General features: G+C 50.2%; 1 protein-coding gene across 1 annotated transcript in view; it reads right to left on the bottom strand.

Annotated features, from left to right (window-relative positions):
• Positions 1–682: 682 nt before the first annotated feature.
• Positions 683–18,189, bottom strand: part of EXOC3L2 (exocyst complex component 3 like 2) — a 49,361-nt gene continuing 31,854 nt past the window's right edge. Inside the window, exons 7-12 of the mRNA XM_053401738.1 lie at positions 17,277–17,387; positions 15,438–15,573; positions 14,185–14,307; positions 11,285–11,440; positions 7,457–7,578; positions 683–1,080 (exon numbers count right to left, since the gene is read on the bottom strand). Of these exons, the coding sequence (XP_053257713.1) occupies positions 768–1,080; positions 7,457–7,578; positions 11,285–11,440; positions 14,185–14,307; positions 15,438–15,573; positions 17,277–17,387 (961 nt within the window). The 3' untranslated portion in view covers positions 683–767. The remainder of the gene's footprint in view (positions 1,081–7,456; positions 7,579–11,284; positions 11,441–14,184; positions 14,308–15,437; positions 15,574–17,276; positions 17,388–18,189) is intronic.

The following is an 18,189-nucleotide window of genomic DNA, read 5'->3' as shown; positions in this document are numbered from 1 at the left end:
GCAGCAGAGCCTCGACGAGTGAACAGTTCACGTTGTAGGTGTGTGTCAGGATCTGAATGTGGCCCCCGAGTCCTCTCCATGTGGCCCCCAGAACATTCTCCAGGCCACACCCCTCCCTGGGCCGCTGGAAAGTTTCCACCTGGCCTGGAACTCTGATGATGTTTCTTGTTTGCCTCTTGAGGGAGCATGCGCAGAATCGAGCCCACTATACATAGGTAAAAATTTACATCCATTGCCCCGCCCACTTTGACCTCTGGCACCGCCCACCTGTGGCCCTTGGGAGGTTAATTAAGAAGAAATGTGGCCCTCTGCCTGGAAAAGGTTCCCAACACGACTTAAATAAATGATTTTGCCCATCTCTCATGATACACCAGTGGCTCGATTTTCCCTGTTCCAGGCAGAACTGGATTCTTCTTTAACGGATAAAATTCTCCCTCCCTGTCCCCATTTGCAACCTTAGTTTTAAAGTTTTAAACCTGCACCCCAGTTAATAGGAGAGGTGTCCTTTCCTTCAACCGCCCAGGTACTTTGAAACGCAGCCAGGATGCCTGCGGAATCTGGGCTGCGGAATAAAATGCAGGCAACAGATACATCTGGTTCTTGCAGGGAGTGGGTGCCACAGTCCTGGTTCGGAGTGTGAGCCCTGCAGTGGGAGGCTCTTGGGGGGTGGGGCGGAAAAGGCACCCCCCCTGTGGGAGGCTCCAGGCCCCTGCCCCATAACCTGGCGGCTGAGACAGGGAGTCCACTGTTTGGCGGGGCGCCCGTCCTCACACCTGCGACTCGGCTCCGCTCTCTTTGGACCGCCGCCTGTGCTGCCGCCGCCGCTGCTGCTGCTGCCGTCGCCAAGGCATCTGGCGGAGCCGGGAGAGTCCGGTCACCCCCAGGACCGAGACGCAGCGCAGCTGGAGGCGGACGCAGAAGACCTTGCTGGTGGGGATCTCGTTGAAGAAGGCCCGGTCCAGGCAGGGAACCTCCCCGTCCTCAGTCAGCTCCAGGCTCTCTATGGCGGCCAGGACGTCCTGCCGGTGGGTCTGGTTCTGCAGACCGCGGATGTCCAAGATGGCAGACACGTGCTTCTTCCTGCAGAAGGAGATAGAGAAGTTTCTTCTTCTTTTTTTGAATTTGCATTTTATTTATTTGTTAACGTTCTTATATTACATTGGTAAACGTTATCATAGTACATTACAGGACTTAAAAGGTAAAGGCAAAGAGACCCCTGACCAGTTGTGGCCGACTCTGGCATTGCGGTGCTCATCTCGCTTTACTGGCCGAGGGAGCCAGTGTACAGCTTCCGGGTCATGTGGCCAGCAGGACTAAGCCGCTTCTGGCGAACCAGAACAGCGTGTGGAAATGCCGTTTACCTTCCCGCCACAACACCCTTCCTGGTGTTTTTACATGAGTAGAATGTGTCCTTTTATTTAAAATGCATCTCTGGGTTCTATGTGCGGCCTGCCTGGTGTTTTTACATGACTAGAACGCGTCCTTTTATTTAAAATGCATCTCTAGGTCATTTGTGGGGCATAGGAATCCGTTCATTTTATTTTTTCCCCAAAATATAGTCCAGCCCCCCGCATGGTCTGAGGGACAGTGAACCAGCCCACAGCTGATAAAGGTTGCTGACCCCTGGTCCAGCCCTACCCCAGACCCAAACAGTCCTGTCCTCCCCCTCTCGCCCCCAGGTCCAAGCGAGGCAAGGGTCCGCAGGAGCTGCCCCCTGGCTCCACAAAAACGCGTCTTTGCGAGACAGTTTATTTAAAGCCCTGCTGCTGCTGCTGCTGCTTCGGATGTCTCGTTAACTTCAGGAAGCTGGCGCTGGGCCCGTGTAATCAGCCGAGCCCCGTTCTGCCGGCTGTCCATAAGGTGGGGGCGAGAGGCCTGGCGCAAGGCTGGCCGCCGCTTTAATGGGCCCTCTGAGGTCCTCTTTCCCAGCACCGGAGAACCCTGCGGTGTGGAGGGGAAGTCGCCCAGCTTCTTCGGAAAGGCCTCTGCTAATTGTGAATTTGCATCCGTCCCCTGCTGACCATCCCCACCGCTGCCACCCGGGCGCAACAGCCTTGCTGCCACCCCCCACCGTAGCAGGGTTTTCTCAGATGAAGTCTCGCCTGGCAAAGCGCAGAGCTTCCTTCCTCCGCAATTCTCTGGGAGCACCGTCCGGGGAGGGTGGCGATTCTGGGTGATGGAGGGGGTACTGTTCTTTCCTCCCTGCATGCCCCAAGTGGGGGGGTCGTGTGTGACCTGCATACTCCTGCGGCAACAGGATCTGTTCCCTTCTCCCCTGCAAGCTGGGTTGAAGAGGTGCAAGCTCAGAGGGAAGGATCAGGGTGGTTGCTCAGCAGGGCAACTTTGGGGGAATCTTTCAGGGTTCAAGGCTCCCGCTGTGCAACAGTTTAATAGCCAGAAAGTTTAAACTGCAGAACTCGCTCGGAACCAGAGGAGATTCAGTCCGCACTGGATCCTCTGCCTCAGGCATCATCTGAACCAAGTCTGGGGCCTGATTCTGAAGAGCCTCAGTCTGCACAGGTTCCCCTGCAACAAGCACCAGCTGGGCTGAGTCAGGGGCCTGATCCTGCCCTGGCTCCAGATGCGGGGATGACCTGTGGTTCCAGATCTGTGTGCATGTGTGTGTCTGTATATGAGAAAGATGGGCTCTATGGGCCCAGAGGCTGACAATTAATCTGGATCCATCCATTTGCAGGCTGAGTGGCTGGGACAACCCAGCCAGATGGGCACAACAAATTTCTTTTTATTATTATTACAAGGTTTGTGCTTTCACTTCCTAAGGCCTGAAGTTAGAGACATGGCGCTGGGCAGACTTTTGCTCCAGTCCTCAACATTCTCAAGACCTTTTCTTCCTCCAAGAATTCAGGACAGCACCTCTCTAGCCTAGAAGGGTCGCAGAGACCTCTGGCTCCCAGCACGGCCAGTCCAGTTCTCGCCCTGCCACCCTCTCCAGGAAGTTGCTACAGAGCCCACTTCCCGTCTGAAGGCCAGCCGCTTGTTTTTCGCTTGCTGAACGTCTCTCTCTCTCTCTCTCTTTCCTCTTCCAAGAAACAAGAAACCCGAAAGGGTCCAGATAAAACAGGAAACGTCCGTCAGCCACACTTAGCGGGCAATCTGTCGCCTCCGAAACAATTCCTAAGGATGCAATAAGCAGGAAGATGGAAAGGGAAGCAAACAGAGGAGGCACGATAAGGCAGCGCCTTCACCCTCGCCGAGTGACGCAGCCGGCTGGTAGCTGGAGGGAGCTGCGAGGGCAGCGTGGAAGCAGGCGGCGGGTATTTATAGCTTGCCAGCCTCCCCTCCGTCCTGGGAAAACCGGGAGTGACTCCTCTGGCCATTCTTGGAGGAAGGAGGAAGACACCCTCTGGCATCCCTAAGGGACTTGAGCTACCTGCTTCAGATTCCGCTTCAGGGCTCAAGCAAGAGTGGTGGGTGGGGGCGAAGGCAAGGACATGAGAAGAGCCAGCTGGGTCCGGCCAAAAGGGGCTCATCCAGCCCAGTTCTCAGTAAAGGTAAAGGGACCCCTGACCATTAGGTCCAGTCGTGGCCGACTCTGGGGTTGCGGCGCTCATCTCACTTTACTGGCCGAGGGAGCCGGCGTACAGCTTCCGGGTCATGTGGCCAGCAGGACTAAGCCGCTTCTGGCGAACCAGAGCAGCACACAGAAACGCCATTTACCTTCCCGCTGGAGCGGTACCTATTTATCTACTTGCACTTTGACGTGCTTTTGAACTGCTAGGTTTGCAGGAGCAGGGACCAAGCAACGGGAGCTCACCCCGTCGCGGGGATTCGAACCACCGACCTTCTGATCGGCAAGCCCTAGGCTCTGTGGTTTAACCCACAGCGCCATCCACGTCCCATCCTGTTCTCAGAGTAGTAGCCAAATACCCCTAAGAACCCAGGAATCTAGATAGACTGCCTCTGGACCTGGAGGCTCCATTGGAACATGAGTCCAACATCCTGTTCTCAGGATGCAAATGTCAAGAGATCGAACCCGCCTGCTTGCAAAGCACAGGCTCAACACAGAGGCCAAGCAGATGCCTCACTGGGAGACCAGCAAGCAGGATCCGACCACAAGAGCTCTCTCCCTTCCACAGCAACTGGTGTTCAGCATTGCTCCCTCTGACCGTGGAGACAGATCATAGCAGCCATCGATAGCCCTCTCCTCCATGAATTTGTCCAATCTCCTTTTAAAGCCCTCCGAGTCAGTGGATTATATGGAACTTGCCGAACTGACCAGGAGACTCCGAGACCAGAGAGAAGAGACGGTGGAAGAAGACTGGAAGAAGTTTAAAGAATACTTGAAAGAATATGTTCTGGAAGGGGATATAGGCTGTAGGGTTAGAAGTAGAAGATAGGGTATTTTAAAATAGTATTATTTGTGATAAAATGTGAAGATTTTTATGGTAAAAGTGAGTGTGATAAAAAATGGCTAGAAATTATGATATATGTAAACTGCTAAAGGTGAGGTAAAATGAAAATCAGATAGGGGGGACTTGGGGAAGCTCACTTAACAATGTTTAGAAAAAATAAGGATAAGACAAGAATTTGTATTGTTTGTTTTTCTGTCTGTGTTGTTTAACTGTGCTATAAAATGAATATTTTTTGGGGGGGGGAAGTAAAAACAAAGCCCTCTGAGTCGGCGGCCACTGCTGCCTCCGGTGGCAGGGAGTTCCATAGTTTATGCTGCGTCAAGGAAGACTTTATCTGTCGTGAACCTCCCAACGTTCAGCCCCATTCAGGAAAGAGGCAGAGGATGCCAGAGGCAGAGAGAGAGAGAGAGAGAGAGAGAGAGAGAGAGAGAGAGGGGGGGGGGGGGACCTCTGTGGAGATTAAAGCCACACGGCCACAGGGTCAACCGACCACAGAGCCCAACCCTTTCCCGCAGCGCTGAGAAACTTTATCTAGCTCCCTCTTAGAACTAGCGCGAGGACAGGCATCCTCCCTGAGCAGCTGGTTCCCCCAGGGGAGCTGTTTTTCTTCCTCTTAGGAAGTCCCACCTAAGCACGCTTCCCTTGTCTCTCTTCTTGCGCCCTCAGAAGATGCGACCGGGCTGCCCAATCCTCCAGCCACAGCCCGGGAAAAGGCGCTGAGCGGCCGCTGACCCGGCTGTGGCCCTGAGCCGCTGGCTTTGCTTCTCCGCAGGGAAGAGGTCAAGGTCTGGAGCGTCCTGTTTCAGGGCCCGAGAAGCTTCCTCGCTGGCCTCAGGTTGCGCACATCCCCACCTGATGGGCCTTTTCCTCTCCCAATGGGAGATCGCAGCCTTGATGGATAACTGAGCTCTGAGCTCGTGCTTCTTTCGCACGGAGCGAGGCTGCCTGGCGCTGGCCAAGGGCCCGTTCGCGTGGGATCAGGAGGTCAGGCAAGGACTTGGGTGAGGCCTGGGTGGCCCCTGCCGACATCCTTGTGGCTTCACAGAAGCTGCAGCCACTCAGAACTGGAACTGTTCTGAAGTAGCATCACAAAGACAGAGGAATAAGCTGAAGGAGCATCTTCATCCCCATTGTTCAGCCCGGACATTGAGGTCCAGCACCGAGGGCCTTCTGGCGGTTCCCTCATTGCGAGAAGTGAGGTTACAGGGAACCAGACAGAGGGCCTTCTCGGTGGTGGCACCCGCCCTGTGGAACGCCCTCCCACCAGATGTCAAAGAGAACAACAACTACCAGACTTTTAGAAGACATCTGAAGGCAGCCCTCTTCAGGGAAGTTTTTAATATTTAACACTGTACTGTTTTTAACACTTGATTGGGAGCCGCCCAGAGTGGCTGGGGAAACTCAGCCAGATGGGCGGGGTATAAATAATAAAGTATTATTATTATTATTATTATTATTATTATTATTATTAGCAGCAGCAGCAAAGGCCTCATGGCTAGTAGCCTTCGACAGCCCTCTCCTCCTCCATGATTTTGTCCATCCCTCTTTGAAAGCCATCAAAGTTAGTGGCCATCCCTGCCTCCTGTGGCAGGGAGTTCCGCAGTTTAACACTGTGCTGCACGGAGAAGGACTTTCTTTTACCTGCCCTGATCCTTCCAGCGTCCAAGCTCCCTTGAATGTTCTACGAGTTCTAGAACTATGAGAGGAGGAGAAAAACTTTTCTCTGTTCTCTCTTTCTCATTTTTATAAGCTTCTCGTAACCACTGATAAAAACTTCGCCGCTGCTAATGTTCTAGCGTTTGTCCGGTCTTCCAATAGGAACCTGACATAGTGAGCCTCTGATTTTCCCGGGAAAGGTACCAGCAAGGGTAGTATCAGTTCAGCCCTGGCTTGCTCATATTTTGCACAGTGCAGCAAAATATGTTTTATGAAATCAATGTCTTGAGCACACGAGCAAAGTCTGTCCTGGTAGGGAACTCCTTTCAACCTGCCATCCAACACTGCAGAAGGAAGTTTAGTCTGGCTTTGGTGAATAACCTTCGATAATTTGGTACTGTTTTTTAATGTAAGGTGTTAACTTAAAGACATGCCCATATTGTACTCCTACTGCCAGCAGACTACAGACTGTGTGTGATTGAGATCACAAGTCACTGTGTGTATTATCCCATAATCTTTGCTTTAGTGTCTTTAGGGCGCCTTCATAATAAAGATTGATTGATTGATTGATTGATTGATTGATTTTAAGCTTTCACCTGGAGGAGGAACCAGCAAGCCACTCCAGTATCCCTGCCAAGAAAACTCCATGGACAAAGACAACAGGCATATGCTCACTGGAAGGACAGATCCAGAAGCTGAGGCTCCAAGACTTTGGCCACCTCATGAGAAGAGAAGACTCCCTGGAAAAGACCCTGATGTTGGGAAAGATGGAGGGCCCAAGGAGAAGGGGACGACAGAGGACGAGATGGTGGGACAGTGTTCTGGAAGCTACCAGCATGAGTTTGACCAAACTGCGGGAGGCAGTGGAAGACAGGAGTGCCTGGCGTGCTCTGGTCCAGGGGGTCACAAAGAGTCGGACACGACTAAACGACTAAACAACAACAACAACAAATCATGCCGCCTCTTCTCTAAGTCCCAGAGGCTGCAACCTTTCTTCATCCCCTTGATCATTTTGGTGGCCCTTTGTGAACCTTTTCCAGCTCTACAGTATCTCTTTTGGGGGCAAGGCAACCAAAACTGCACACGTTGCACCGTAGATTTGCATTAACGGCATTTATGATTTCGGGACTTATATTTTCAATTCATTTCCTAATGATTCCTAGCATGCAATTCGCCATTTTTTTGCAGCCGCCGTGCCCTGGGACAATGTCTTCCTATGCACTCTGCAAACCCAGACAACCTCTTGTTAAGTTCTGCTGTCCATGTTACATTCTCACGAGATGCTTCCTGTTTTGGTTTTTTTTTCTAGCCTTCAGATCTGGGAAATGTTCTGCTCCAAATGTTTATGGCTACAACAACCCCCCCCCCCCGCAGTTAAAGAAGGTTTGGCCTCCCCACCCCCACAAAAAATGAGTGCGGGAACTCACTGCACGTCGGGAAAATCTCTTGCGAGGAAGCCCACTTGCAGTTGAATGGCAGCGATGTCTTCCAGCTCAATGATCTCTGCCAGGTGTGGAACAACCTTGTCCAGCCAGGACGAGGTGGATTCCTGTGAGGAAAGGGAGGGAGACAGGAGACGGTCAAGCAAGGGACAGCAGCAGCCTTAAAGTAGGGACGGGAGTTAATTATAGATAACCCCTTCCGACTCAAGGAGACAGGAGAGTTTATGAACTGCCTCTGCAAAACAAACACCAGGAAATGACATTTTTTGGGGAGAAAAACAAAATAAAATCAGAACTGACCTTTGGAACTCCCTGCTATGGGTCACACCCAGTGAGCCTCGTGCTCGAGTGGAGGATTTGAACCCAGGTCCCTCCCACACCGCTATCACTGGCTCTCAGCAGCTGGCAAACCACACCCAGCATTCCCTATCGTGTTTTATGCTTCTTTAATTTTGTTTCCATTAAGAAGGCTGATCACCGAAGAACTGATGCTTTTGAATTCTGGTGCTGGAGGAGACTCTGGAGAGTCCCATGGACTGCAAGAAGATCAAAACTCTCCATTCTGAAGGAAATCAGCCCTGAGTGCTCACTGGAAGGACAGATCGTGAAGCTGAGGCTCCAAGACTTTGGCCACCTCATGAGAAGAGAAGACTCCCTGGAAAAGACCCTGATGTTGGGAAAGATGGAGGGCACAAGGAGAAGGGGACGACAGAGGACGAGATGGTGGGACAGTGTTCTCGAAGCGACCAGCATGAGTTTGGCCAAACTGCGGGAAGGCAGTGGAAGACAGGAGTGCCTGGCGTGCTCTGGTCCAGGGGGTCACGGAGAGTCGGACACAACTAAACGACTAAACAACAACAACAAATTTTGTTTTGCTTTACATTGTGTTGTCACGGACCGCGATAATAAAGATTTGATCTTATTTTGTTTGACCCAACATCCCCTTGTACACCTCCTCTGTGCTGGCACCTACAATAGCACGTCCTTCCTGACCTTTCCGGGGTATATTGGGTGGCGCCTGTAACTCAGCTTCAGGGACAGAAGATGATAATCTTTGCACCCTCAGCCATCCATCTTTTTCACAGAATCATAGCTGGAAGGGACCCAAAGGTCATCCAGTCCAACCCAAGCTTGCTCCATGTGACAACCTTTCAGATATTTAAAGATGGCTGCCACATCGCGCTCTCAAGGGCAGGACTCGAACCCATGGCTTCCAGTTACAAGAAAGGAGATTCAAGCTAAACACCAGGAAGAACTTTCAGAGCTGTTCGTAGAGCACCACCGAAAACGTTCTTCTTCCGACCGGCTTTTAATGCCAATCATTCTACCATTTTAAAGGGATTTCAGCAATTCGGCTGATTTCAAGTTGCCTTTGTGTCATGACTGGCCGGGTGCAGACTAGTGGGGGAAACCCCAAGGGAAGAAAGCTCAGAGGCAGGGGTGGTGGGATGTGGTCAGAGGGAGGAGGATGAGCAGACTGTGGGGAGGAGATGCTGGAAGCTGAAAGGGTAGCAGGATTTGGTGAGCGGGAAGAGGTTGTGGCGGAGAGCAGTCCAGACTCAGAGGCAGAAGAGGAGGCTGTTGAGGAGAGGGTCCAAGAGGCAGAGTGGAGGCAGACTGCAGAAGAAGCCAGGGAGTCTCCCTCTCCTGCCGCGACAGGCTCCCCTCCCCTCTGGTCTCCCAGGACCCAAAGAGGCATGAAGAGAAAGGGAAGATACAGGCACGTTGGCATAGTCTCAGATTGCTGGGGAAGAACTTGGTGGAGGAGGAGACTTGGAGCTGTGGGAAGACGTGGATCTTTAGCCTCCACAACTGCCTCGTAGGGGCACGACCTTCTGAGAAGAGTTGCTGTGCTCCTGAGCCGACCAGGATAAATAAAGAGTTGGCTTACTCCATGTGATTTAATGCTGACCTGCTCCTGATGACTGCCCTGACACTTTGTGAACATTGCTCTTGGGACTGCTGGTTTTAAGGAATCTGCTGCCATAGAATTGTAGAATCGGAAGGGACCCCAAGAGTCATCTAGCCCAACCCCTTGCAATGCAGGAATCCCAGCTAAAGCATCCGTGACAGATGGCCATCAAACCTCTGCTTAATACCTCTGCTTTATACTGAGTCAGACTATTGGGTCCATCTAGCTCAGGACGGTCGGGGCTGGCAGCAGTAGCAGCTGCTCCCCAGGGCTTCAGGCAGGGTTCCTGACGATGCCGTCGGAGATGGGATCCCTCGCCACAGGATCACATTCACCCGGTGCTATACCAGCTGCACTGGCTCCCGGTGGAGTACAGGATCAGGTTCAAGGTGCTGGTTTTAACCTTTAAAGTCCTATACGGCCTAGGACCCTCATATTTACGGGACCACCTCTCCTGGTATGTCCCACAGAGGACCTTACGGTCTTCAAATAAAAACATCTTGGAGATCCCGGGCCACAGGGAGGTTAGACTGGCCTCAACCAGAGCCAGGGCCTTTTCGGCTGTGGCCCCAATCTGGTGGAACGCTCTTTCACAAGAGACTAGGGCCCTGCGAGACTTGACATCTTTCTGCAGGGCCTGCAAGACACAGCTGTTCCACCAGGCCTTTGGCCAAGGCACAGCCTGACCCCCTCCTTCTGTAATCCTCACAGAACTCTAGCCCCAAGGTTGCCATTAATTTGATTCTGAATTGATTTTAGAATGTATTTTAATTAATTGACTGTGTGATTTTATATACACTGTGCTATTTTGACTTGTTGTTAGCCTCTCTGAGCCCGGCTTTGGCCGGGGAGGGCAGGATATAAATAAAATTATTATTATTATTATTATTATTATTATTATTATTATTATTATGGACCTCCTACATGCGGAATAGACTCTGCCAACTGAGCTACGGCCCTTTGAAGGCCTGCTATTTTTACTGCTTTTGTTTTTGATTGCACCTTTTTTAAAAAACCAAAACAAAACACTGCTTCTATTTTTGCAGCAAGCTGCCTTGAATGATTCTCAGAGAAGGGGATATAATTACTACCACAGCTCCTCCTCCTAGAACAACAAGGAAAACAACTCTGGTAAACAATGCCTTGGCGCTGGGGGTGACTGGAGGTAAAGGACACGGAAGAAAGCTCAGTTTTCGGCACCCCTGTGCGGGTGCCTGATGAAATCTGACTATGCAACAGGACTTTCGCTTTGGTAGAAGAATGCAAGGCGTTTTAGCAGTAGGTGAAAAAACAACTCGGAAATTACGTGTTGCCAAACGTTCAGAGAACGTCCCCCCCAACCCCCCCCATAATTCTGGCATTTTATCACACTGTTGTGAATTGTCGGTGATGGGGTATCAGTCTGCAGGCGGGGTATAAATAATAAATTATTATTATTATTATTATTATTATTATTATTATTATTATTATTCAACTTCTGAGCCCCTCCGAGCCAAAGGCAGAAAGCCCAGCCAGCAGCCAAACGAAGCCTCAAGCGGTGGTTCCCACAGCGCAGCAACCCGGCAAAGGGGATGCGGCAAGGAAAACCACGTCACCTCTCCGCTGGGAAGCGCTGATCAAAGGTGAGTCCCCAGGCAATGCGGCCGATTTGATCGGCACAAGGCATGCAAGCTCCACCCCCCAGTCGTTCTTAGACTCCTTATTGGGTGAGCAATGCAGCCAAGCAACACAGTTGGAGCCTCCCTCCTCCCTGGCCGGCAGGGAGGGAGGGAGAGGAGCTGCTTCCTTTGAAACCCGGGAAATTTAAGGGACATCATCAATAAGGGACAGCAGCGGGACACGGCGCTGGGATAAGGGACTTTCCCACCAAATAAGGGACAGTTGACAGCTATGGTCCTCACCAGGTGGGTGAAGAACTCCTCCAGCTGCTTGGCTTCGCGCCGCAGCTTGTTTGCCATCTTGGTCCTCATCTTAGAAGTGGTGCAGACGAACCGCACTCGCATCAGGGGCCGGACATACTCGATGAGCACCCGGCGGTGCACATCCTTCAGCAACATCTGGCGAGAGACAGGGAAACAGCTGCCTAAATTGCACAGAAACTTATTCATGTATGCAGCTACAGGGGCAAGAACAGTACTCGCCCAAAAGATGGACAGAAGAGGAAGTCCCAGCAAATGAGGAAGAATGGATACAAAAACCTATGGAAAACAGTGGTACCTCGGGTTACATACACTTCAGGTTACAGATTCCGCTAACCCGGAAATAATACCTCGGGTTAAGAACTTTGCTTCAGGATGAGAACAGAAATTGTGCGGCTGCAGCGGGAGGCCCCATTAGCTAAAGTGGTGCTTCAGGTTAAGAACAGTTTCAGGTTAAGAACGGACCTCCGGAACGAATTAAGTACTTAACCCGAGGTACCACTGTTTGCAGAAATGGCAAAACTTACCGGAAGGATAAGAAATCAAGATAACAAACTTTTTATAAAAGAGTGGAAATGGTTTACGGAACGTATACAGATAAATTGTAAACAGATAAAAGCACTGGCAGGATAACTGTAATAACCTGCATAAGAGTATCTATTTAAAGAAGATAAATAAATCAGTAAGTTGCGAATTTGGATATGCAGAAGGTATTAAAAATAAATTTAAGGAACCGCAGAAAGATGGGAAAGGAAGTCCAGTTTTGAAATGTCATAATGATTGCGAAACCAGTGAAATGTGTATATCTGAAAAGTATAAATAATAATACTGGTCTGGAAACAACAGCAAATACCAACAGTAGAAGAATGGCGACAGAAGGTAATGGAATATGCAGCAATAGCCAAACATTTGGTCAGTTTGGGAGTCAAAATGGTTTCAGGTTGGTCCTCCTGTGCCGGTAAATGTACCAACATGCTTGGTTGGTACATTTATGAACATTTATTACTGTATTTTTCGCTCCATAGGGTGCACCAAACTATAGGGCGCACCTAGTTTTTAGGGGGGGAAATAAATAATTTTTTTTATCCCCCCCCCCGCCCCAAAGAGCAAAGAAGCCAAGACAGCGAGCCGGATCCATCCCTCTGGCTGTCTTGGCTTCCTCTTTAGCCGCGTGCAACCTCTCCAGCCGGGAGAGGCTGCACGCGGCTTCGTTTTTAGCTGCAGGGCTGTGGCGGGGGAAGCCCGAGCTTCCGCTGACCCCAGCCCCCAGAACAGGTCCGGGAGTGATGGCAAGGTTTGCGCGCAGCCTTGCCACCGCTCCCGGAGCTTGCGGGGCTGGGTGCGCGCTTTGAAGGCTTGCGGATAGCTGCCTGAAGCCCGGGGAGCGCAGCGGTTGGTGCTGCACTCCCCGGGCTTCAGGCTGCAGGCTGCTATCCGCAAGCCTTCGGAGCGCGGGGGGAACTCCCACCGCGCTCCGAAGACTTGCGGATAGCTGCCTGAAGCCTGGTGAGTGAGAGGGGTCGGTGCGCACCGACCCCTCTCGCTCTCCAGGCTTCAGCGAAAGCAACGCGAAGCCTCCGAAGTGCGGAGGGAGCGCTCCCTCTGCGCTTCAGAGACTTCCCGTTGCTATCGCTGAAGCCAAGGAGCCTGCATTCGCTCCATAGGACGCACACACATTTCCCCTTCATTTTTGGAGGGGGAAAAGTGCGTCCTATAGAGCGAAAAATACGGTATATATTTAAGACACGGGTGTCAGACACAAGGCCCGCAGGCCGAATCCGGCCCGCGAGACCTCGTCATGTGGCCCGTGTAGCCTGGTCTATATATATCTGTGAGGGAAGCTTGGGCTGCGGCGCGCGCGCAGGGCGCCTCGGGTCCCTTCTGCGCAGGCGCAGACCTCCCCCTCCTCCAGCTACCTAGCCGAGACTTATTTGACATGGTGAGGGCGGGGTTGGATATAGGAGGCTGCCGCTGCTGCTCTCAACTTCTTTTCGGGCTCGCCGGGGTGAAATAAGTCCCGGCGGGAGCGCAGCACGCCTGCGCTAGGTGGAACGCGGTGAAGGGCAGAGCCGGCTTCGCGCGCGTTGGAGAGAGGGAGACTGAGAGCGCGCTTGTGTTTCAGGAGCGCGCCCTGTGAATACTCGGGGCAGCGTGCTTTTGCTTTGCTTTTCTTTATTTCTTTAGGCGCGTTTCCGCGCTGCCCAATGAACAGCATCCTCTGTCTCTGGGGATTCGCGATTCAAAAGCAAATTTGATACGTAAATAACGTCAGGCGCGGCTTCCGCAGGGTGCTTGTTGCAAAAATTTATATATGGAAAAAAAGCTGATAAGGAATTGGTTTATATTGGTTTATATATGGGAAAAAAGCTGATAAGGAATTGGTTTATATTGGTTTATATATAGGAAAAAAGCTGATAAGGAATTGGTTTATTTCATGCAATTTTTTCCTCAATGTTATTACAGGGTCCGGCCATCAGTTCCCGCCCTCCTCAAAGGTTTAGGGTAGGTAGCAAAGGGGAAAAAATCCAAACAAATGCTCGATTAAAATTTGGGGAATGAGAAAAATTAAAACCTGCACATCTTGTGTAACTTAAACACCAAGCCAAATAGGAAACAATTTTTATATTCATATATGTATTCAAATGAAATCAAGGTGTAGTGTTCCATGAGCCAGAAGCTCTGCATTACTTAATCCAGCTGTTAAAGGTGTCATGGGCTTTGAAGACACTCGAACTCGAACCGGCCCTTTGAGGGTGACCGAACTGCTGATGTGGCCCCCGATGAATTTGAATTTGACACCCCTGATCTAAGACCTTAAAATTCTTATCACAGCAGCAATGGCTTGGGGGCAGGGCCATTTGCCGTCCTGGCAGGCCGCTCACCTGGTACGGCTCCAGCTTCATCTTCCTCAGCTTCCGGGCGTGTTCTTCCAGGGTGCCCATGATGGTGGAGAAGGCCTCCGAATTGCTGAGCCACTTCCTTTTCATCAGCTTTTGGAAGTGGGGCTGCAGGGGGCAGACGAGGGAAAGAGGAGGAAGGAGAAACGATTGGGAGAGGTTGTGGAAAGAAAGAATAAAATTTACAGCTTCTAATGCCTTGAAAAAGAACATGATGAAAATGATGGATAGATGGTATATTACACCCGTGAAATTAGCTTAATAATAATAATAATAATAATAATAATAATAATAATAATAATAATTTATTTATACCCCGCCCATCTGGCTGAGTTTCCCCAGCCACTCTGGGCGGCTGTATATAGAATGTATAAGACAAATAACAAATGTTGCAAATGTAAAGAAAAAGAAGGAACATTTTACCATATGTGATGGGAATGTAAGAAAATCAAAAACTTCTGGGAAATGATATATAACGAGATGAAAAAGATGTTGAAATATACATTTTTTTAAAAAAAACCAGAAGCATTTTTACTTGGTATTATAGGTGAGGATATTAATAGGCAAGATGTTAAATTGTTTTTATATGCAACAACAGTGGCAAGTGTATCGTTAGCCCAGAAATGGAAGCAAGAAGAAATTCCGACGAAAGAAGAATGGCAGAAAAAATTAATGGGCTACGCAGAATTGGATAAAATGACAGGAAGGATTCGAAACCTGCGGGACCAGAGATTTACAGGAGGTTAGAAGAAAAATACGAACTATTCGAAGAGCAGCTGTAATCAATAAATTATGCTAGTGGGACTACAAGAAGTTTTGTAAGGGGAAGTATATGAAATATTGCAAAGTAGAGAAAGAATAGAGATATTAGTTATGAGTTTAAATGCAATAGTGAAAGCAAGAAATGTAAATTAAGTGAATAGATTGGAAAAATTTTCAGATGTGATTGATGGAAGTCAAAAAAGAATTGTATAAAATATAAAAGTATGTTTAATTATTCTTGAAGATGATATGTTAAAAAACTAATAAAAAATTATAAATAAATAAATAAAGCCGTCTTTGGTGGGGGAAATCACTGCTTCCTGCAGCAGTGAGTTCCACAGTTTAACCATGCGTTAGTTTCTCCCCGATATTCCTCACCCACCCCAAGATCATGTTGGACAAGGCCATCAATTTCTCCCTCCCTCAGTCTGCTCCCACTAACATCCCTCTGGGGAGGTTTTCTCCAAAATCAATACCTTGAGGTTTTGAAAGAGGTGGTCAGCCAAGACCCTGTTGCACAGTCGAGTCACTCTGTCAAGGGAGGCGTTGGCCTGGCGCCTCACTGCCTCACTCTCGGGGTGACCGAACCTCGCCAAGCGCTCCACGTAATCCCTGCGGGAGAGATTCTGGTCAGGGGGGCAGCACACAGGGCCTACCGTATTTTTCGCTCCATAAGACTCACCTGACCATAAGACGCACCTAGTTTTTAGAGGAGGAAAACAAGAAAAAAAATATTCTGAACGAAACAGTGGATGTATGATTTTTGTGGTTCATGCTGTGGCCACAGACGTGATTTGACGGTGAGTTTGGGGTAGCCCAGCGCAAAAATCCTAAGAATCCATGTGGATCCGTGCTTTAAAACCATGTTTTTGCACCATTGCGGCCCCACGAAACAGTGGGTGTGTGATTTTTTGGTAGCCATGGACATGCTATGTGATCTGATGGTGAATTTGGGGTGACCCTTATTTCCCTCCCGATCCCTTACTGATCAGCTGTTCCTTTCAACACTCCCTTCCCTCTTGTTTGCCTTAATGTCTTTTCCTTAGCTAGAGCAGTTTTTTCCTCCTCCTTTTCTTCTAATTTCTCTCCTTATTGCTTTAGTCTTCCTATTTCTCCCCTCTGCAAGTTTGCTGTCTTTACCTCCCCCCTCCCAGGCAGCCTCCTTTATCTCTAGCCTCTCTTATCCCTCTCCCTGATCGGCAAACGATCAGCGGCTTTGTTTAAACACCCACTTCCCTTTTTCAAAAAAATAGCATGATCTGCTTTTTGCCCCTGGGCAATTCAGCTCCAGGGACCACACACTCGCTCCATAAGACGCACAGACATTTCTCCTTACTTTTTTGGAGGGAAAAATTGTGTCTTATGAAGCGAAAAATATGGTACATTTTCGCCATGGTGAGGAGGCACAGGCGGAGAAGCGTGTGGAAAATCTAGAGAGAGATTTTGCTTGACCAAGCTTCAGTTCAGAGGGTAGGATTGGATTGCCGCAAAAGGAGCAAAGCTCTCAGATCCGAGAAAATAATAATAATAATAATTTTTTATTTATACCCCGCCCTTCCCAGTTCAAAAACCGGGCTCAGGGCGGCTAACAACAAATTTAAAACACTTAATCGATGCATCAAAAAACAGCATAAAATACAGTATAAAACGTGCATAACAATAAATTCAGAATTCAAAAATCAATTTAGGGGGGAAATCCATCCAATAAACATTAGATGATCACCAGGGCTAGCTGGTTAAATTAGTCCTATTTGGGCCAGCGAGGAGACCAGGGGAGAATTAGCTGTGGGATCCCAGAGCGGGTAATCTTCATAAAAAGGGGAGGGAAGGAAGGGGAATAAAATATCAAGCTAAGTTCAAGTGGAAAGCCAGGCAGAACAACTCTGTCTTACAGGCCCTGTGGAAGGAAGTTAAATCCTGCAGGGATTCCACCAGGTCGGAGCCATCACTGAGAAGGCCCTGGCCCTGGTGGAGGATAGTCTAAGGGCCCAGGACCTCTAAACTATGGTGATTCATGGACCTTAAGGTCCTCTGTGGGGCAGACCAGGAGAGGCGGTCCCGTAAAAACGAATGAGTACCCAATACAACCCAAATAGGGGAGAATTGAAAGTGGGGATGAGCTTTTCAATGTCGTTGTGCAAGTGGAGAGGATACAAGTTCAGGCCGATAGACATTAGGTTGGGAATTTGGGGAGGGGGACACAGGAGAGTTTGCAACGATTGTGGGAGCCGGAGGAGAAGGGGTTGAACTTTCAGCTGCTCTGGTTTTTCCCTGGCACTCGAGGCTTAAACAGGGAACGAGAGTCCGTCTCTTACCTAAAAGGTGGGCAGTGGTTGATGAGCATGATGGTCCGATCCATTAAGGCGTCGGCAGTGAGGGGGGTCTCAATCTGCCCCTCGTGGAACCTTTCGACCTTCCTCTGAAAACTGGGGGGGGGGGGCAAAGGAGGAGAGAAAAGGCAGAGGGAAATTCAGGTGGTGCAAAGAAGTCCTGCTCAAAGGCACTCGCCGTGCCTCACAGCATCTTCCCACAACCATCTGTCGTGGCCAGAGTGGTCGGACCTGGGAGATCAGGGTTCAAATCCCGCCACGGCCAGGAAGTTCACTGGGCGCTGCTAAAACCGGTAGGTGGCTCTTCCAAGCCCCCATCACCCCACTGTTAACCAGGGTAGCAGCCCCGCGGTGAACCTCTGGTCTTCCTTGGCTTTTCGCGTCCCCACAGAACACGGACATCCCATTCAGACAAACAACGACACACACCCAGTTTTCTGAAACAGGCGCACCAGGAAGCAGACCTGCTAAGAATAGCTTTGGATTTCCATCCCTGGCTCACTCCACCGGGGGCGGGAGGGGGGGGGCTTTGTCCTCTGGCTCCGTCTTGCTGGCATTTCCTTACGGAGCGGCTATTTATACCCCGGGATGACCCTGGTCCTCAGCGGCCAGTTTGAAATGGAAACGGCATGCCATTCTGCTGCCACCGTCCAGGGGGTGTTCCTAAACCCGCTACCCCACCCCAGCTGCCGCCTGCGTGCCACCCACACGGAAAGCAGTTGCGACGAGAGCAGTTCAGGACAGGCTTTGGTTTCCTTGGGACGATTTCCCCCTCCCCAGGCTGGCGGGAAAACAAGGGGGGTTTTTTGCAACCCTCCCCTGTGCAAATTATTCCTTGGCCCTGTGCAACAACATGCTTTGCTGCCGCCGCAGCCTTCTGCAAGACACCCGCTGCCTT

The sequence above is a fragment of the Podarcis raffonei genome, chromosome 8, assembly GCF_027172205.1.
Source record: "Podarcis raffonei isolate rPodRaf1 chromosome 8, rPodRaf1.pri, whole genome shotgun sequence".
In the NCBI taxonomy this organism is placed as follows: Eukaryota; Metazoa; Chordata; class Lepidosauria; order Squamata; family Lacertidae; genus Podarcis; species Podarcis raffonei.
This window is presented reverse-complemented; position numbering and strand designations above follow the sequence as displayed.